The 22,312-nt window shown below is 39.2% G+C and overlaps 1 protein-coding gene across 1 annotated transcript in view; it reads right to left on the bottom strand.

The window, feature by feature from the left end:
• Positions 1–22,312, bottom strand: part of CWC27 (CWC27 spliceosome associated cyclophilin) — a 277,596-nt gene that overhangs the window by 15,356 nt on the left and 239,928 nt on the right. Inside the window, exon 13 of the mRNA XM_075541081.1 lies at positions 20,391–20,494. Coding sequence (XP_075397196.1) covers positions 20,391–20,494 — 104 coding nt within the window. The remainder of the gene's footprint in view (positions 1–20,390; positions 20,495–22,312) is intronic.

Below are 22,312 nucleotides of genomic sequence, written 5' to 3'. Positions count from 1 at the left end.
TTTGTTGTTCTTCCCCCTTGGGAGGTGGGTGGGACAGATGTATGTGGAGCGTTGTGATTGGGTCCCCTTTTCTCCCCCTCGTTCGCCCTGACCTCAAGGTATTGCTATTCCATTATTGTTCCTGAGGGGCTTATCCGTCCTGGATCTTGCGTGTCAAGAGCTCTTAGCTATACCAGTGCACATGCTCTGGTCTAGCCAGATTTGTAAGGTAGAATTGGGGTCATGATAGTTACGGGGGAGGAAGCATTAAAGAATTGGAGGAATATTGTATGTTCTGTTGGTGCTCTACTGCACCCTGGCTGACTCGTCCTTTCCTTGTGACCCTTGTGTGAGGGGATGTCCAATTGTCTATGATGGGTTTTGAGTCTCTACTCTGCCACCCCTCCCTACCCCCATTCTCATTGATATGATTATTTGTTTTGGGTCTTCTGGTGCCTGATACCTGATCCCATGGTCACCTCAGTCTGGTGCGCATATCCATGTGGGCTTTGTTGCTTCCCAGCTAGATGGCTTCTTGCTTATCTTCAAGCCTTTAAGACATCAGATGCTATATCTTTTGATAGCTGGGTGCCATCATCATTCTTCACCACATTTGCTTGCGTACCCATTTTGTCTTCAGCGATCATGTCGGAAAAGTGAGCATCACAAAATGCCAGATTATTAGAACAATGTGTTCTTGCGTTGAAGGAGGACTTGAATAGAGGCCCAATGTCCATCTGTCACCTTATTAAGCATATAACGTATGAACATAGAACTATGTCCCTATTGTTACATATAAATATATGTACATATGTGCCTGTATTTAGATCTCTATAAATGTCCTGTGCCTCCTAGTTGTTTCCTCTATTGCCTTTCCTCCTGTGCCACTATCATGTTTGACTTCACTTGGCTCCCAGTAATTCCTTTCGCTACATTGCACTTGATCAAGTCCCACTAGGCATCCTATGCCCTCCTCGCCATTGATTTTAGATCACTTGTTGTTCCCTTGGGCTTGGGTTTTTTCCCCCCTTCCCCGTCCACATCGGAACTGTTAGTCCCATTGTGTTCTCCTCAGGATTGTTTATCCTGTCTATAGACATGAAAAAATAAAACTGAAACCAAAACAAAACAAAACAAAACAAAAACAACAACACTAAAGAAAAGCCTATAAATAGTTCCAGCTAGTGTTGTGGGAAGCCAAACACCCAGAGGGACACGTTTTCTCTTGTGATGATTAAATGTGATGAGACAGGATAAAACTCCTAGAGGCATGCTTGGCATATAACTCAGGGAGATATTTGCTTCAAGGATGAATTGGTGGGATCCAGAGCTACCTTCACCTTCCATTACCAGCATAAAAGCAAGAGTAAAGGACACAAAAAGAGTGCATATTTACTTTAAAATAGAAGTAATTCCTACTGTAAGTAATTTTGTGTACTTTTATCAGTTAATCTGACTGAAAATTAACTGTAACAACAACAAAACCCAAACCCACCACCAATGAGTCAATTCTGACAAAAAGTGACCCTAGTAAGAATGGAACTTCCCCATAATGTTTCCAAGGTTGCACATCTTTTTTTCCCTCTCAAAACTTTTACTGGCATGTAATTCTCATGTCGTACAATCCAGAGAGTTGTACAATCAGCTTTAAGCATTTTCCACATTCTTGTTCTCACCGTTATTAGCTCTTCATTCATTCACCCCACCAGCTCCACCTCCCCTGCCATAGCCCCAAGGAACCACCAATCCAATGACGGTCTCGAGATTTACTTATCCTGAATCTCATATACAGAAAAACATAAAACAAAACCCCAAAACTAACAACAATTACAAAGCAAAACAGATAAAAACCCCAATAAATAAAAAAGAAAGCAGAAAATATTTAAAAGTAGAACACATTTAAACGGGTCATTTAAAAGGATATCAAGTGATATATGGTACTAAATTTTAACAACTGCATCCTCAATAATCCACTTTCCAGCGCATTTTTCACAACAGCAAAGGTATCCACATCCCTGGTCCCTAGCGCTGGGACTCAATCCATGTGTATTTCCCCTTCACTTTTCTTAAAAAACGGAAACAACTTTAAATGGATCAAAAGTGAGATCAAATGATAAGATGCTACATTTTAACCGAAGTATGACAAGGTTGTCGATTTTTTATGGAAGTGGATCGCCATCTTTCTCCCCAAGTAGCTGGGTTCAAACAGCTGACCTTTGGGTTAGCAGCTGAGCCGTTTAGCCACAGTGCTACCAGGGATGACTGGTTACATAACCTCTGATAAATAAGGACTATCATGACACACCATAATTAGAGAATACTTAGCTTGGTGGTTCTCAGATGTGGTGTGGAGAAACTTGAATCTGCAGATCAAAATTATTTTCCTCAAATATGAACTGCCCTTTTCACTCTCATTTCTCCCATGAATATACAATGGTATTTTTCAGATACATAATGTATGAAATTAAAACACACAGAATGCAGAATAGATGCAAATCTGCTGCTCTTGTTAATCCTGACATGAAAGGTTTGCCAAACAAACAAACAAACAAACAAAGGAAAACAAAAAACCAACAATACCTCTCTTTTCATTAAATTTGGACAATTTGATGTGGCAGATTTTCTGCTTGGAGAAATAGAACAATTTTCATAAAAATATGTTATTTTTGTTTTTAAGTGATTTAAAATGGCTTGGTTTTATTTTCTACTAATATAAATATTAATAGATGTCTTATTTTTGCGAGGTGCCATCCAGTTGGTTCTTATGCATAGAAACCAATTATACAATAAAATAAAAAACTGCCTGGACCTGTTCCTTTTTCACAATTTCTGCTATGATTGAGGCCATCATAATAGTCACAGTCAAGCCATCTCGTTGAGGGGTTTTCTTATGTTGACCCTTCTACTTCACCAAGCATGATATCCTTCTCTATGGGCAGGTCCATACTAATAACATGAATAAGGGTATGATATGAGACAGCTTACTATTCTCACCGAGAAACAGCATTCTAGCGGCATTTAACATGTGTTTGTCCTTGTAGCACCCTAGAGAATATACACTATTCTTTCCAAACACCACAATTCAAAGGCATCGATTCTTATTGAGTCTTCTTTATTCATGGTCTAGCTTTCACATGCTTATGAGGCTATTGAATAATATACCATGGCTTGGGTCAGGCCCATTTGAGTTATCAAAATGACATTTTTACTTTTTAACATCTTAAAAAGGGCGTTTCTAGCAGATTTACCCAGTGCAACACATTGTTTGATTTCTTGATGTCTGATTCTGTGGTGTAGATTATAAATCCAAGCAAATTAAATCTTTGTATAAAATCAAATATTTTCTGTTGTTTATTGGTACAGTTGTCAGGATTTTTGTTTTCCATACTAAAGGCTGTAGTTTTGGATCTCCACCAGTAAATGTTTTAAGTCTTTATGTTAGTCTGGGTTCTCTACAGAAGCAAACTCAGTGATACTTGCACACACACACACACACACACACACACACACGACAAAAGTGTACACATATACGAAAGTATTTACACATGTATATGTGTCACATATATACATTTTCTTGATATAAATTTCCTAGTATATGTGTACATATTTCTTTATATAGCAATAAAATGGTTCACACATTTGTAGAAATGGGTTAGTCTACTCTGTTTCCAGTCTGTGGGTCAGAGGCTTCTCTTGTCTGGTGTAGCGTCAGGGGCTGCTGAACTAGGAAGCAGGAAGATGACGTGGGAAGAGGGAAGACTTAGGTTGGTAGATGCAGAGAAAGATGACTCCAAGGTCAGCAGGTCAAAGAGCAGGCTCTCATGGCTTCGAGGGTCAGCAGACAATATGATAGGCTGTTACCTCAAGTTCAAAGAACTGGAGAGCAATGAGCAAGAAGTGAAGCGGCTTTCCACACCATCTACGTGTATAGGAGTAAACCATTCCACCCAGCCAACTTCCCTCCTATTTGTCTCCACCCTAATCTTTTTAGAATCATTTGGCTGTTTGCAGCTGATACCATCAAAAGTTGATTCAGTGGGTCAGACCACATCATGGCCTTAACTGCCATGCCACTGAGAATCTGGGCTGAGCCAAGTTGACAGAAAACCTAACTATTACAGTCTTCTTCACTTAAAGCAGTGGTTCTCAACCTGTGGGTTGAATGACCCTTTCAGGGGGTCGCCTGATTCGAACTGTAGCAAAATTACAGTGATGAAGTAGCAACAAAAATAATTTTATGGTTGTGGGTCACCACAACATGAGGAACTGTATGAAAGGGTTGTGGCATTAGGAAGGTTTAGAATCACTGACTTTAAGCAAGCAAGGTTGTGTCATCTGAATATCACAGGTGGTTAATGAATCTTCATATAAACAAATTTCTAGGTTTATTTGCTCATCAAACTGAATGAATAAAACTGATCACAGGATATAACCATGATGCATACCTTTACTGATTTTAAACTGTGCTGTATTCCTCTTCTAATGATTACCTCTTGGTCTAGGTACATGTTCCACATGAGCACAAGGAAGTATTCTAAATTCTCATTTCTTATAATTATCCATAATTTGTTATGATCCACAGAGCTGAAGGCCTTTCATAGTCAATGAAACACAGGCAAACATCTTTGATATTTTCTGCTTTGAGCCAAGATCCATCTCACATTAGTAAGGCTATTCCTTATTTCATGTGTTCTTCTGAATCTAGTTTGAATTTCTGGCAGTTACATGTTAATGTACGGCCGCACCATTTTGGAATGCCTTCAGCACATTTTTACTAGCACATGATAGCAATGATATTGTTGGATAATGTCTATGTACTGGATCACCTTTCTTTGGAATGGGCACAAATAAGAACCTCCACCAGTTAGATCGCCGTCTTCCGAATTTCTTGGCATAGATGAGTGAGCACTTTTAGCATTATATTCATTTGCTGTAATGCTCATTTGGTATTTTGTCAAGTCATGGAGCTTTGTTTTTCACCAATATGAAAATGGACTTCTTCCTTCAATACTTTCAATATGTTCTTGATTATATGCTGCCTCCTGAAATGGTTGAATGTTGACTAATACTTTTTGGTTCAGTGACCGTGCATTTCTTCTATCTTCTCTTGATGCAGGGGTGAATTTTTCTTCAGTTGTTTTAGTTTGGAACATATGATCATAGTCGTCTCTGTCAGTTTTATAACTCCAGGTCTTTGCACACTTCCTTATAGCATTTTCTCAAGCTACCCATTGAGATCTCCTGTTCATGTCACTTCATCCTCTCTTTCGTATGCGCCAACTACGCTCAATTCAGGAGGATGTTTCAGAGTGCCTTCTGACTTTCATTAGTTTTTTCCCTTCCTGATGTTATAATAACCTTTTGCTTTGATCACATATGGTGTCTTTTGATGCTATCCCTCAACTTGTCTGATCTTCATTCATCAGTTTCCAGTGTGTCAAATCTGTTCTTGGGATGGTCTCTAAATTTGGGTAGAATATACTCAAGGTTGTACTTTGGCTCTTGTGAACTTGCTTCAACTTGAACTAGCATATAAGCAATTGGTGGTTTGTTTAGCTTTGACCTCTGGCCTTGTTCTCACTAATGGATTATATCAATTGACATAGTGGACACAAATAAAAGCTCCTTAAGGACTTCAATTTTTAATAGTGTAGAGGGATCTATATACAAAAATTTGGAAACCAACACCCTGGTTGACTCTGCTCAATCATATGGCTGACCTGACCTTAACTGATTTCACAACCTTCATCTTTCCAGTTGGCTGTCTTTGTGTGTGTCTACAGCAATCTGTTAAACCATGTTTGGCATTGTTCTACTTGAATAAAGTGGGGAATATTTTTAGAAATTCATTTCTTATCATTATACCATTTGTTCAATATATGACAAAACCATACACATTTTATTATATATAAAAGGTACTTAAAGCTTTGCCAATGCAAACCATGAGATGACGCTATATTCCTTAATGCTATAATGAGGTCTGATTTGGTCATTCTGCCATCAAGTCAACACCTCCTCATAGCTACCCTACAGGACAGAACAAGTGCCTTGTGAGTTTCCAAGATGAAATCTTTATGGGAGTAGAAAACCCCATTTTTTAAAATCCCCCGTGGAGCTGCTATTGGTTTTGAACTGCTGACCCTGTGGTTAGCAGCCCAACTACATCCCTAGGGCTTCTCTGATTGGGTCTAACAGTCAACAATGTTTTTAGATCTTTGGGAGAAGCAAACGACAGGTACTTTGCATCTGTGCTTATGTTAACCCCAGTGGAAGGCTCTAAATGTTTCTGCCAAATCCTGGTTCCCGGAATTCCAGGATCTAGCAGAATATAACAGTCGACTGATGAATAATGTAAGATTTTCTATCTCCCACAGCATTCTACTTGTCAGTTAGGTCCTATAATTAATTGTAATGACCACCCAAAACTCACAGACAATGCTCCTGATTATGGGCTTTATTATGGAAATTAACAGGCTGTAACTCGGTTGAGAAATGCTCAGGATAAGGGGCGTGCAGTTAGGACATGTTTCAGTTCTTTAGACCTGATGATAAATGTCCCAAAGTAGCCCTCGTGGCTTAGTGGCTGTGCAATGGGTTGCTCACTCAAAGTTTGAGCCATCACCTGCTCTGTGAGAATTGACGAGGCTGTCTACTTGCTTAAAGAGTTACAATCTTGGAAACCCACAGGGGTATTTCTACCCTGTGCCATAGGGTCACTGGGGTATTTCTACCCTGTGCCATAGGGTCACTATGGGTCAAGCTGGAAACGACTTGACAGTAGTGGGTTTGGATAGAGTTAGACTAAATGTCCAAAGGGCATGCCATTCTTCTGTAAGCCCCAATTGAAGGGATTCGGCTCACATGCTGTGGGCCAGCAAACTTAGTTTCAGAATTAAGTGTCCAGAGGCACCCAACTCCAAAAGCCATTTATTGTTGTTATTGTTGTTAGGTGCCATCCAGTAGGTTCTGACCCATAGTGACCTTATGCACAACAGAACAAAATATTTCACATCCGATACCATCCTGAGTCCATTGTTGCAGCTACCGTGTCCTCTTTTTCACTGCCCCTCCACTTTACCAAGCATCATGTCCTTCTCCAGGGCCTGATCTCTCCTGACAACACGTTCAAAGTGTGTGAGAAAAAGTTTGATTATCCACGCCTCTAAGGAGCTCTCTGGCCATACTTCTTCTAAAAGAGACTTGTTTGCCCTTTAAGCAGTCCATGGTACTTTCAATATTCTGCACTAGCACTACAATTCAATTGTGATTTTTCAGTCTTACTCAATGTCCAACTTTCCTATGCATATGAGGCAATGGAACACACCAGGTTTTAGGTCAGGCTCATCTTAATTCTCAAAGTAATATCCTTGATTTCCACTACTCTAAAGAGGTCTTATGCAGCAGATTTACCTCATGCAACACTTCTTTTGATCACTTGACTGTTGCTTCCCTGAGCATAGACTGTGGCTCCAGGCAAGAGAAAATGCTTGACACCCTCAACTTTTCCCCAGCTATCATGATGCCATCAATTGTCCCAGTTGTGAAGATTTTGGTCTTCCTTACATTGGTGGCAATCCTTTATCTTCATTACCAAGTGCTTCAAGTCTTCCTCAATTTCAGCAAGCAAGTTTGTGTCACCTGCATATCTTAGGCTGCAGCTTTCCTCCAATTCAGGTGCCACATTCTTCTTATAATCCAGCTTCTCTGATGATATGCTCAGCACATAGATTGAACATGTATGGTGGGAAGATACAGTCCTGATACATACCTTTCCTGATTTGAAACCATGCAGTATTACTTAGTTCAACTGCCTCTTAATCCATGCACAGCTTCCTCATGAGCATAAAGAAGCATTCTGGAATTCTCATTCTTCTCAAGGTTATACACAGTTTATCACAGTCCACACAGTCAAATGCCTTTGCACAGTCAATAAAACACACGTAAATATCTTTCAGCTTTCTCTGCTTTCAGTCAAGTTCCACCTGACATCAGCAGTGAGATCCTTGTTCCACATCTTCTGAATCCAGCCTGAACCTCTGGCAGATCCCTGTCAGTATACTGTTTCAACTACTGTTGGATATTCTTAAGCAAAATTTTACCTGAATGCCACATCAACGATACTGTTCTATAGTTTAAGCATGTTGTTGGGTCACCTTTCTTTGGGCACAAATGTGGATCTCTTCCAGTCAGTTGGCCAAGTAGATGCCTTCCAAATTTCCTGGCATAGATGAGTGAATGCTTTCCATGTGCTTCAGCTTTCTGAAACATTTCAAAGGATATTTCATCAATTCCTGGAGTCTTGTTTTTGGCTAATGCAGTCAATGCAATTTGAACTTTTTCCTTCAGCGCCACTGGATCTTGCTCTATGCTATTTCCTGAAATAGTGGTATGTCAACTAGTTCTTTTTGATCCAGTGACTCTTTCCATCTTCTCTTGATGCTTTCTGCTCTATTCAATATTTTGCCTGTAGACTCTCAACATTGCAGCTCAAGGATTTAATCCTTTCTTAAGTTCTTTGAGTTTCAGATATACCGAGAGTGTTCTTCTGTGGTAGTGACACAATCTCCTGTCAACTTGTGAAGGGGTGGAGTTTAGCTGTCTATCAGGTTGCAGCTTGACGACCTCAGTCAGAGGTGCAACAAAGATAAATAGCTCACTGGAGGCCAGATACACTTACTCCCTCTGAGACATTCCTGTTGACAAGCCAAAAGGAGCTATGCAGATAGAGCCAGAGCCTGGGAGCTGGAGAAGCCACATGCAGACTCCTGCCAGCACTGAGATGCTTCCACTACCACTGAATCCACAAGACTTTCCACCCACTGGCTTGTGATCTTCCTGCATTCAGCATAATTGCCTGGCTGCATAAGTCTGAAGATGAATTTATAGACTGGCATTATACTTAAGGGCTAATATTAGACTTATGGACTTGATCTGGAATGGGATAGGATATTTTCTTAATATACAATTACTCTTTGATACAAAGTTATTTCCTATACATACGTGAGTCTCCCTGGATTTGTTTCTCTAGTCTATCCGAACTAACACATCTTCTTTTCTGGTTTTCTAATTCTAAATCTTTGCACATTCCATTGTATTTGGCTTTGTCTCTTCAAGATACCCTTTAACATTTTTTTATTCAGCTCTTTGACTTCATCATTTCTTCTAGTTGCTTTAGCTGCTCTATGATTAAGAGCAAGTTTCAGAGTGTCTTCTGACATCCACACTGATCTTTTCTTTCTTTTTAATGACTTTTTGCTTTCTTCACAAATGATGGTCTTGATGTCATAGGTCTTTAGTTATGAGTGTTCAGTGTAGCAAATCTGTTCTTGAGATGGTCTCAGAATTCTGGTGTGATAGATACAAAGCTATAATTTGGTTCTCATGGACTTGTGCCTCCTGCATAAAAGTACTGACTTGATGCATGGGGTGGGAAGTTCACTCTCTCTTGCTCTGGTTGCTGGTTTTGCTGCTGTTCCACTGCCACTCAACCAAAGTCATAGGTGTCTTCTGATCAAGTAGGTGCACTGCAGGGGCCAGATGCCCTCCTCTTATGGCTCTTGCTGGCTGGGACATCCCCTCTTTTGCTTCTAAAATGATGGTAATCTCAATGTTAACAAGTCCACAGAACTGAATCCCATCAGTATCTTTCCTCAACTTCTCTTACTCAGAACCATCAAGAAAGGGTCATTTTCTGGGAGCTAGTTTATGGCTAGAAGTGTCAAATTAAATAATTCACTACACCACTCCAAGGCACAGTAATATAAAATATTTTTTTGATGCAGAATTTCTAACCCATAATTTTTCTTAAAAGGAGAGATTTTTCAGAATCAAGAACAAGATGAATTCAGAGATAAGGTGGTTGAAAAGAGGCACTGTGATAAAATCTTAATTATTGGAATTCTAACAGCTATAAAGACAAGTCTTAAAAATGATAGTTACTTAAAGAATAAATTGGAAAGACATTTTGAGATGGTCATTTGAAAATATATAGCAGAAGTCTAATATGCATACCCACTGACAAAGACCATACAATTTTAGAAATTTATCTTGAGAAATTAGGGAATGGTAGAGATATGAAAAGGCTTCAAAATTTTAAAAAAATTCCATTATCCTTTAATTCCAAAAATACAAGAACTTTTTAAATCCTTCTAATGCAAGGATATTCACTGCAACTTTGTTTACAATAGTTTAAAAAATGAAAGAGTGTAAATAGTCAGCAAAATTTAGTTAGCAAATTATGATTCATCAAATGATGGAACAGTATATAAATATAAAACAACATAAAATCATCATCATAAAGTTATGTGTGAAAAGGCAAATTGAAATATCTAGGGATAGACCTGACTAAAAGAACCAAAGATTCATATGAGGAAAACTACAGAACACTATTACAAGAAACCAAGAGTGACCTCAACAAATGGAAGAACATCCGATGCTCATGGATTGGAAGACTCAATATAGTAAAGATGTCAGTTCTGCCCAAGGCACTATATAAATTTAATACACTCCAGATATGATTACCCTCATCCTTCTTCAAAGAAATGGAAAAACTGATTACCAACTTCATATGGAGAGGAAAGAATCTCTGAATTAGCAGAGAACTCCTCAAGAAGAAGGACCAGTGTGAGGGCTTGCTTTACCTGACTTTAGCACATACTATACAGCCACAGTCGTCAAAACTGCATGGTACTGGTATAATGACAGATACTCAGACCAATGGGAAAGAACTGAAAACCCAGAAATAAAATCATCAGCATACAGACAACTGATCTTTGATAAGGGCCCAAAAATATCACATGGAAAGCAGATGCCCTCTTTAACAAGTGGTGCTAGAAAACATGGATATCTTTACCTGCAGAAAATTGAAGCAAAACCCCTATCTCACGCCATGCACAAGAATAAACTCAAGGTGGATCACAGAGCTCAAGGTAAAACCCCAACCTATTAAGAGCATCAATGAGGGAACTGGGACCAACTTGAGAACTTCGATGCAGGGAATACATAGGCTATCAGAAATAGGGAAGGATACACACACAGAGGAGGCACAAAATGACAAGCGGGATATACTGAATATAAAACACCTCTGTACATCAAAAGAATTCACCAAGAGAGTAATAAGAGAGTCCATGTACTGGGAAAACATCTTTAGCAATGACACATCAGACAAAGATCTTATTACTAAAATCTACAATACTCTGCTGGTTTCCATAAAGAAAAAACTAAATGGCCACTGAAGAGGTGGGCAAAGGACCTGAACAGAAGTTTTAGAAGGGCAGAAATCCGAATGGCCAATAAACATATGAGAAAATGTTTCTGATTATTAGCCATAAGAGAAATGCAAATTAAAACAACAATGAGATACCACCTAACACCCTCGAAGATAGCCCAATACAAAAAATCAGAAAGCAACAAGTGTTGGCGGGGTTGTGGTGAGATAGGAACTCTCATCCACTGCTGGTTGAACTGTAGGTATGTACAGCCACTATGGAAATCGATTTGGTGATATCTAAAACAGATGGAAATTGAGCTACCATACGACCCAGCAATCCCCCTACTGGGCATATACCCAGGAGAGGCAAGAAACAAACCATGGCCAGACATCTGTGCTTCAATGTTCACCGCAGCACAGTTCACAAATGCAAGGAGTTGGAAACAACCCAAATTTCCATCAACAGACAAATGGATTAAAAAACTGTGGCACATACGTACAATGTAGTAGTACGCATTGCTAAAAAAGTGATGAACGCATGAAGCACATTGCCGCGTGGGAAGAACTGGAGGAAATTATGCTTTAGTGAAGTAAGCCAAGCACAAAAGGAAAAGTACAACATGAGTCTGCTGAGGTGAGCTTAAAAAATAAAAAGATAAAAATGTAAACGGGGCATAGGGAAAAAGTTCTGTAGACAAACATTCCTGGGGTGAGGTCCAGGTAATAAGGCAGGGGCCAGGCAAAATCCAGGGATACATATGGTAGCCAACTAAAAAGGAGGGGGGAAAATTAAATAGAAAGAAAGAAAGAAGTGGGTAGCGGGGGACCAGGGCACTATTGTTCATATCTCCACAGGGAAAAAGGGACCAGACTTCAACCAGTGCTCCAAGATGTGATTGCAACATACTGGCATGAAGCAGTGAACCAGTAGAGAGGTCTGAGGGGCTGGCTCCAATCCCAACTCCAAGGACAGCTGCACTGCATGCCTCCTATCCCCGTGCTTCAGCAGAAGCATTTACTTCAGAGGACAACACTGAAGCTACAGCTCAGGGAAGGTAACATGTTTGATCAGAGCACATGGGAGTAAATAAAGGGGGAGGAAGAGAGTGGAGTACTTCCTGATCTAAGCCTTGAGGACAATAACCCTGCTCAGAGCAACCAATGCACAGAGAGGACCATATGGCCGGCCCCACTACAAGACACAACATCCCTTACTGACCCATAGCCCTACAGTGGACAACGCTGGAGACACTGTGTGGGACACACGCCTGCTATGACAGAGGAAAACACTAAGGGCTTGCAACAAATACCAAAGGGAGCAGAGCAAGGAACTCCCATAGGAGTATCAAAAATAGACCTTAGGGCCAGGGCATGGCACTCTATCAGACTCAACAGGAAAACACTCCTAAAGGTCAAGAAACAGATCTTGAACTATTTACAGGATTTCATTTTTTTTGGCATTGTTTTTTTGCTATTGTTTTGCTCTGTCTTGTTTTTGTGTATATTATCTCTGCAGGTCTATCTAGATAAAATAGGGTGGATAACAATCCGGAGGAGAAAACAATGGGACCAATAGTTTCGGGGGGACATGGGAAAGGGGGAGGTGGGGGAAAAGTGATGGTGTTAACAAACCCAGGGACAAGGGAACAACCAGTGATCCCAAATCAGTGGCAAGGAGGGTGTAAGAGGCCTGGTAGGGATTGATCAAGGAAAATGTACCCGAGAGAAATTACTGAAACTCAAATGAAAGGCTGAGCATGATGGTGGGACAAGAGGAAAGTAAAAGTAAATAGAGGAAAGAACTAGGAGGCAAAGGACATTTATAGAGGTCTAAATACAGGCATGTACATATGTAAATATATTTATATATGATCATGGGGAAATAGATCTATATGCACATACCGTATATTCTAAAATATAAGCCGGCCCCAGTATAGTCGAGGTACCTAATTACTACCTGGGAAACCAGAAAAACTGATGACTCAAATATAAGCCTAGGGTGGAAAATGCAGAAGCTATTGGGGAGTTTCAATAATCAAAACAAATGAAAATAAAATTACTGAAAATTGAGACATCAGTGGGGTAATGTATTTAAATATTTATTTTAAATAAAAACATAAATAAAAGGACAAGTCATTTAACATTAGTAAACCAGTACAGTAAGTGGAAAATAGATTCAACAAAAACAATAAGGTAGGTATCAACCATGATAACTTAAGAGTACTATTCCTGAGCTCAATCAGCAACCAAGCTAAAATGTAAAGAGTTAAAATCCTTCAAAACTGGATTCTTCATCTTCATCCGTATCCCAAAGCTGAGCTTCAGCTGGTGTGGGGTCATCATAGACGCTGTCCTCACTGAGTTGCCGTCATCACCATCACTACTGTCATTTTCATACAAAGCGCAGTCTTCACTGCCATCCATAGCATTACTAATACTACATTTCTGGAAGGCACGTCGCACCATTTTTTTGGGAATGTCTTCCCATGCATCTCAAACCCACTTTGCTATTAACTCTGTCAGGCTTCTTGAGATTTACTCCTTTTGTTAGTCGGGCTTGACCAGGTGACATCCATTCATGCCACATCCTTCCCACACAGTCTTTAAAAGGCTTATTTAAAGATACATCCAGAGGGTGCAGTACAGATGTAAGCCCACCTGGAAGAACAGCTAAAGTAACTTTACTAGATTTTGCCAGTTTTTTTATGTCATCCGATAGGTGGGTTCTGAACATATCCCAAACAAGTAACGATGGTCTTTTTCTTTAAGGTTGCTCCTGGTCGTCGGTTCCAAATTTCTTCCAAACATTTTTTTGTTCTGTCTTCATCCATCCAGCCTTTAACATGTGCACGCACAGTAATTCTTGGTGGGAAATTGATCTTTTTAGCCAAGGTCTTTCTTTTAAAAATAATGGCAGGAAGCAGCTTAGTTCCATCAGCCAAACATGATGGAACTGTAAAGTGGTTTTTTTTTTTCATTTCCTGTGGTTTTGAGAGAAGTGTTTTTTTTTTTTCTCCTAAACTTGCCACAGTTCTGTTGCTTGGAAGATCAAAAGTCATGGAGGTTTCACCCATATTCCCAATATCTTCCGGGTCATAATTATAAATCCTTTGTTTTATAATAAATGACTGTAATGACATAATTTTTTCTTCAAGGTCTTGTGGCAATTTCTGGGAAATTTTTGTTCTTTGTCTCAAACATAGGCCAAACCTATTCATGAAGCGGGTACACCATCCTGCTAACGCAGCAAATTTTTCAATGCCTGGTACTTTATATTTGTCATCCTAGCCATTTGTAGAGTACGTATGTGGATTCTCATGCATGTTACGCAGTAACCATTTTGATGACCCTCCATAACCCATTTAGCCCCATAAAAAGATGTTAAACCACGATGAGCTTTTTTAGCTTTTGGAATCTGGTCCAAGTCAGTCTTCATTTTCTGCCACTCCCTCATTTGCTTTTCATCAACACAGAATTCCCTACTTGCAATACTGTTATTGCTCTCTTCTACTCGTGACACAACCTTCATTTTGAAACCAGCCTCATATGACTGGAGTTTTTATTTTGGTTCAAGAGTATCCATTTCTAATAGGATAAAATAACTTTCATGACACCCCCCCCTGACTCCCACCCCCTGCGGTGTGTTAGCTGGGAGGGGGGTGCAGTCTGTGCGGGTGGGGGATGCAGGATGTGAATTAACAGAGACCAGAGGGGAGAGACGGAGTGCAGCCACAGACACATCCTTACCAGTTCAGCTATTGGTGTAAGTGAGTCACTACGGGTGCTTCTGCGAATTGGAGCCGTCCATATCATAGGACGACCCTGATTGGTTAGATGTGAGTAAACAAACATTCAAAACCCTGCAGTGTCAGCAGGGTTTTGAATGAACAGCGGAGAAATGGCAATCACCCGCGAGATAACGGGTGCTCATCCCGTTACCTTGAGGTGGGGGTAGGGCCCAGCGAGATGTTATACCTTGCTGGGGTACCAATGACCCGTGTATAAGCTGAACCCCAGTTTTTCAGGACATTTTTTGTGCTGAAAAACTCGGCTTATACACGAGTATATATGGTATTTATAGGTTTAGTATTAAGGTAGCAGATGGACATTGGGCTTCCACTCAATCACTTCCTCAATGCAAGAACACTTTGTTCTATAAAACTGGCATTCCATGATGCTCACCTCCCTGACATGATCACTAAGACAACTGTGGAATAAAGCTGATGGCCCCTGGCTATCAAAAGTTATAGCATCTGAGGTCTTAAAGGCTTGAAGGCAAACAAGTGGCCATGTAGCTGAGATGCAACAAAGCCCACAAGGAAGAAGCACACTAGCCTGTGTGATCACCAGGTGTCGAAGGGATTAGGTATCTGGCATTAAAGAACAAAAAAATCCTATCATTGTGAATGAGTGGGAATGCAGATTGGGGACCCAAAGCCCATTGTGGGAAAATGGACACCCCCTTACTGAAGAGTTGCAGGGAGGAGGAGACAAGTCAGTCAGGGTGCAGTGTAGCAATGATGAAACATACAATTTTGCTCTAATTCTTAAATGCTTCCTCCCCCCCACTGTCATGACCCCAATTCTACCTTACAAATACGGCTAGACCAGAAGATGTACACTGGTATAGATAGGAACTGGAAACAGGGAATCCAGGGCAGATGAACCCTTCAGGATCAGTGGTGAGAGTGCCGATACCAGGAGGGTGGAGGGAAGTTAGGGTGAAAGGGGGAACCGATGCCAAGGATCTATATATAACCTCCTCCCTGGGGGATGGACAACAGAAAAGTGGGTCAAGGGAGACATCGGACAGTGTACAATATGACAAAATAGTAATAATTAATAAATTATCAAGGGTTCGTGAGGAAGAGGGTGATGGGGAGGGAGGGGGAAAATGAGCAGCTAATACCAAGGACTCAAGTAGAAAGCAAATGTTTTGAGAATGATGATGGCAACAAATGTACAAATGTGCTTGACACAATTGATGTATGTATGGATTATGATAAGAGTTGTATGAGTCTCCAATAAAATGATTAAAAAAAGAAAAGGCAAAATGAAGTTATGGCTACATGCCTAAGGAGGAAATTATTGTAGCATTGTAGTATTATATTATAATAATCCCATTAAAATATATGTGCATATAAGTATTGGGAAGGAAATAACCATGTATAGATTAATTGCATCATATTTGAGTTTGGGATCCCCAATAATTTTTTATTTACTTCTTTTAAGGGATTGATATGTGATCTTTCTACAGCAAACATTTTTGATTTATATTATGAAAATAATCACTAAAACATTTACTTTGTACAACCATTTGGTTATTAGTGAGTATAACATTGAGAATTTACATGCACCATGTGTAAAACGAGGAGCCCTGGTGACAAGTTGGGGTTAAGTATTGGATGGTTAACTGATAGGTCAGTAGTAGAAAATCACCAGCTGCTTCACAGGAGAATGATGACCAAGTCTGCTCTGTAATGATCTTCAGCTGTAGAAACCTTATGGAACAGTTCTACTTGGGTCTATAGGGTTACTTTCAAGTTAATGACAGTGGGTTTTTTTAATCAAGAAAACTGGTTGCGGGGAGAGAGAGGAAGAGAAGGCATGGGGAATGTTTACTTTATCATGTGTATGCGTTGTGATGCTAATCATATATTTAGCAATTTGAAAATAAGTTTTCACTGGAACACAGTAGTGAATGGCTAATGTTCACAAGATTGTAGTCTATGCCCATATGTTTAATTTGTTTTCCTTTCTGGAAATGCCTACTTTATTGTACAAGAAGAAGGTGACTTTCATTTGTATACATCTTTCCACTGGACACAGCTCTCAAAACATTTCTGGGAGCAAGCTTACATTAGTCTTCAAAAAAAAAATTTCTGGGAGCTAACCATGCTTTATCTAACCAAACCCCAAACCCAAACTACCATGTGGAGTTCATCCACATGGTCCTAAGAATCCTTAGGCTGATGCTGCCTGCCATGTATCTAATAGGTTTTATAAACTCTATGCTTGAAGAAGATTCATATATTTACCTGATTCAATAATGCTGTGGGAGTAAGGAATGTCATGACAAAGAGGGAATTTTAGCTGCTAACCTGGAATCTGGTGCCCATCATTGCCACCAAATAGTGGATGTCTATGTCCTATCAAAAAAAGAATCTTAGTAATTTTGAGTGAAAAACTTCTACCATGCATTTCAGCTTAGATATACTAACAACACTTCTTTAAATGCCTTGTTAGACAGTGAAATCTGGGAATAATTATCAAACACTATACACACTGTTTACAATAGAATCATATTTCTTTTCTCTCTTTTCCTCCTACTTTCTTTTCTTTCTTTTTTTTTTGCATGAAAAGTAGAATGCTGCTGAATGGTACCCAAATGTCTTGTATACCATGCCAATACAGCAGCTCAGCCAAAAATGCGAATAGAGCAGTTTGCCAAGTAAAAGAAAACATAACAAATTGGTAATGGTTTCTATCTTGACAGAAAATGAAAATGATCCCTCAATGTGTGGCCACTCATGTGGACACATAAAAATGTCTTAGAAGCAATCATTTTACCTCAGATAACAGACCTTGACAGTGTAGTACAGCATACTGGCTGACTTTCACTTTTTAGAAAAGCGGCAACCATGACCTACAAAATAGTCTGGGAACCATGTAATTTATGCATAACACACATGCACATGCCATGCACTCAAATACTTGCTATAAATCATTTTGAATACAAGACTCCTTTTTCTTTATGAGAGAAGATCTAAATCAACTGAGACTTGATAAAGCTGAATTGGTTTATTTATGAGAAATGATGCCGTTGCTTACTAGGTTACAAAAATGCAGTGATCTATAATGGCAATAAAAAGGCAGCACACTTGTATTTAGGAGTACTTGTATATACTTGTAATAGGGACCCTGGTAGTGTATTGGTTATGCGCTGACCTCCGATCCACATGGTCAGCTGGTCAAACCACTAGCAGCTCCGCAGGAGAAAGACTGGGCTTTCTACCCCCGTGAGCCGCTACAGTCTTAGGGGGTCTACAGGGGTCACCATGAGTCAGCAGGAACTTGATGGCACCGAGAGAGAAAGATACTTTTACATAGTGATTGCATGCAGTTTATGTGATTCTGCATAGTGTCTTGAACATTAAATGTATTTTTATTAGCTGTTAGATAAAACAATACCAAAAAATTCTGGATATGCATGGTGTCTGACCTTCTGTTTAGGAAACTGCAAATGAAGGCAAAAATGAGTCCACTAAAGACTTGCTAATAGTTTCTTAAATTATTTCCCCTCCTTTCCCACTTTCATTTGGTCCTTGGATAAAGAACTGACCAACATCACTGATCAGTTATTTTTATCCCCCAGCTTGGTGAAGTTTTCCAAATTCTTTTCCCAACTCTGATAAAGATGTTAGACAAAAAAAATTGATTGCATTGTGAAATCACATAAAAAACAAGAATGACACTTTCAAGAACACATAATTGATATCTGAAGCTAACGAAGAATCCAGAATGAGAGATTATTGACCTTGGGGACCAGGAAGAACCTTGACAAGGTTAAATGGTCTTGCCAAGCTGAAAGTACCCTTGAATCCTGTGGTTTATGAGTTTCAAATGAAACTTCTGGGGTTTGAATTTGTTGGTGACTTTCCTGTTCAATAAAAAAGGACTTAAATAGCTTATAAAAAAGGTTAAAAAATTATTGGGCATCAAACTGCTCTTACAAAACACCATCTTGATGAGTTAAGTGTAAATGAATCAGAAACACATGGATCATATTTCCTTAAAAATGCATATTGATTCAAAAATAAGGAGAGAGGACTTGGCAAAACAATTTTTTTTGTAGTGGCTGGACCCAAAACATTTGAAAGATATTTTAGGACATTCAGGAATCCAAAATAAAAGTAAACCTGTCCAGTCATTTGGAAAGCAGAAGATTCTTCTATGTAATGTGCATTTATCTGCACTTATCTCTAGGGGCCACTCAACACTTACTGGGCCTTCATCTTTGGCATAAAACTATGGAAGAAACCAGATCTACCTTGAAGTACCAAGGAATTTAAGTATTAATAAATATCCATGGGCAACAGAAACCAATGAAAAGACATGTAGGACTTTATGAAAAACTGGCATGCGCAATCTAGATCATACAGAAACTATACATTAATTGGGAAATATACAACGTGCTTCCAGGGTCCCAGGTTAGGTAGAATTCATTCCATCCAAAGCATCCTCCCCTCACCGTTTTTGATGAATGCTATGAACAATTACAGAGTTACTTGTTGAAATGTTTTCTAAATGTGTTTCTATGTCTTTTAAAATGTGTGCTCCAGCCTTCACCTTCCACCCTTTAGAGTTGTGAGTGTTCAACACACCTTTCTGACTGGTCTCCTGGAGAAGGGGGTGTTGAACAGAGCTCTGAAATAAGGGGGAGATGCTGTGTGGCAGAGAGGAGTGAGGCTCTGATTCTGGGTGGGGATAGTGGCACATGTGACGGCGTAGAGGATCCAGAGTGTGAGTAATGTGTGGGGAGTGATACACTGGCTTACTAACAACAATGTGCTGGAGCCAGCGTGGAGTGGGAGGTGGGGGCAGTTAGGTGTGAGGAGGCCAAGCATACTGCATGGGAAGTCAAGTTGAGGACAGAGGGGTGTGATAAGGGAAGTCACAATTCTTTTTGTTGCCAGTATAGGATAACGTTCTAAGCATAGGATAAGTAGGTGCCACCTTCTCCCCTACCCCCAACCCCTGCTCCCTTATCAGTGTCTTAAGTAGCTGAAAACTGTCCAAAGACAAAAGTGAAAAATTAGTAAATATGAGCATGTAGGAATCTGTAAATCAGAAACTTTGAAGAGGAAATTAGTAGGATTATGAAATGGATTACTGAGGTAAAAAATTTTAGTGTCAAAATACTAAACAAAATGAATGATTTATAGTCTCTTAAAATTGTTATCTAATTGTTTAATGTGACAGAGTCTTTGCTACAACACTGGGAGGTTACCTGGACAGAGGAGGTATCGTTTGTCTCTTCACAGTACTATCATTCAACAACTGCTTATTGAGCGAAATGAAATAAAAGGACGATTCAAAAGAAACCATGGCTAAGAGTAGCGGGACTGTCCAGACAAGGGAGATGTGATGGATGCCTTGAGTCTATTTGCCTTGGTTAATTTAAAGAAATCAAAGCCCTTACCATCCTTCATCATCTTCCACTTCTGTTTCAGAAATCTCGTTTTCAGGAGTTTCAGCAATTGCTTGAGTGAGTTTAGACTTAAACTGGTTGAGCAGTGCAAGAGTCTAAAATAAAATAAAAAGATTAGACTGATAAGTTTTATGATAAAGACTTAATTTTCAAAGAGATATTTAGATTGGCTAGAAAATAAAGCATTCTAGTAGGATGTAAACCACTTAGACAAATGTCTCATTTTGGAGGAAAAGGCATTAAAGGCCGTCAAACTCCAGCAGTGAGATTCAAGTCTCTTGACACTGCCTGTTTGGACATTTTTCCTCATAGATAAGTGACTGGTTTCTGAACTGAGGAACTATGATTAATTATAGAGAATATGTTTAAATATTAAAATGATTATTAATGGTTAAATTTTAGTGGTTTTATGATAGCAAATAATTAAGATACATGAGATGAAAGGCAAAAGCAGTAACAAATAGTATTCCCATTCACCAAATATATTAAAAAGAAGTCATTGTTGGGAAGGTAGAATGAATGAATACATTAACTGTTGCAAGAAGGGTAAATTGAAATGATAGCTTTAAAAAGCCTTCTAGCAATATGTATTGATCTCTTTAAGATGAGTATTCCCTTTAATTAAAAAAATTCAATCCTAAAAATACTCCATAAAAAATTAAAACACAGTAAATGGCTTATGCACAACATGTTCACTGGAGTATTATTAATACAAGTAGAAAATGGAAAGCATGATACATGTCTATCAACAAGAAGATATAGGTAAATTTGGAAAAAATTAACAGGCTATTCGGCTGCTAGTAAAATATATATTTTGTTGAATAAAAAAAGAAATATTATATTATGTTTAAGAAGAAAACAGAACATTCCTCTGAATTCTTCTTCTTTTAATTAGTTGGGATTTAATACATGTATCATTCCATAGTTCAATCATGTCAAGTAGAATTGTATAATTGCTACCACAATCAGTTTCCAAACATTCTTTTCTACATCGGCTCCTTGACATCGTCTCCCTTTTACCCTAACACCACCACTGTACCTCCCTCCCCACCAAACTCCTTATTATATTTGCTGTCCCTAATAGGTTCATCAATCCTGGGTTTCATATACTCAAAAACGGAAAAGCAGATAACACAGCTTCAAGAGAGTGACCTCCACTGACGTAAGATTTTTGAGCTACACTGTAATACGAACAAACAAAAAATGAACAAAACAAAACAAACACAAAATACAGAAAATCTTGGAAACCAGATCAGGTCCAGCCTGTGTCAGAGGGGGATCTACAGACAAAGTTTTATCCTCTGAATTCTTGTTTGACTCCTGTGCTCTTTGCGGGGAAGATGCAACAAGTGCTTCCAGTGCTGTAATAACATTGTAACAACATTTTCCCACATTAACTGAAGAGAACAGGATGTTAGGGAAAGCTTTTCTGTTGGACAATTTTAAAGAGTACATCATTGTGAAATGGAATACAGTGCTACCTGTTTAATAAAACCAAGGGCCTAGTTAAAATTCTGAACCACTCAATGCACTGCTAAAATATACACATTTCATTGGGAACAAGATGTCTGATAGTTCAACATATGGGTAACAGGTACAGTAAGGAGCCACTGTAATTGCTAGGCTCTAACGTTTGCATAGGCATGTCATTGCTGAAAATTACCGCAGGGACTCAAGTATAAGCCCACCCAACTGTCAGTCTAGGCACCAAATTTTACCACCAAAACTGCATTAAAAATGTGCTGAAAAACTCGGCTTGTACCCGACTGTATACAGTAAGTAGGTTTGGAACGTAAGTTCAATGAGCACAAACAGTGGCAAATGAAAGAAACAGACAGGTATTGCTAAAACATGGGCGTAAAAAGTGCCGTATACATTTCTACCCGTACCAAATATGCTGTATATACTGAAGT

Source organism: Tenrec ecaudatus, chromosome 2 (assembly GCF_050624435.1).
Source record: "Tenrec ecaudatus isolate mTenEca1 chromosome 2, mTenEca1.hap1, whole genome shotgun sequence".
Classification (NCBI taxonomy): domain Eukaryota; kingdom Metazoa; phylum Chordata; class Mammalia; order Afrosoricida; family Tenrecidae; genus Tenrec; species Tenrec ecaudatus.
This window is presented reverse-complemented; position numbering and strand designations above follow the sequence as displayed.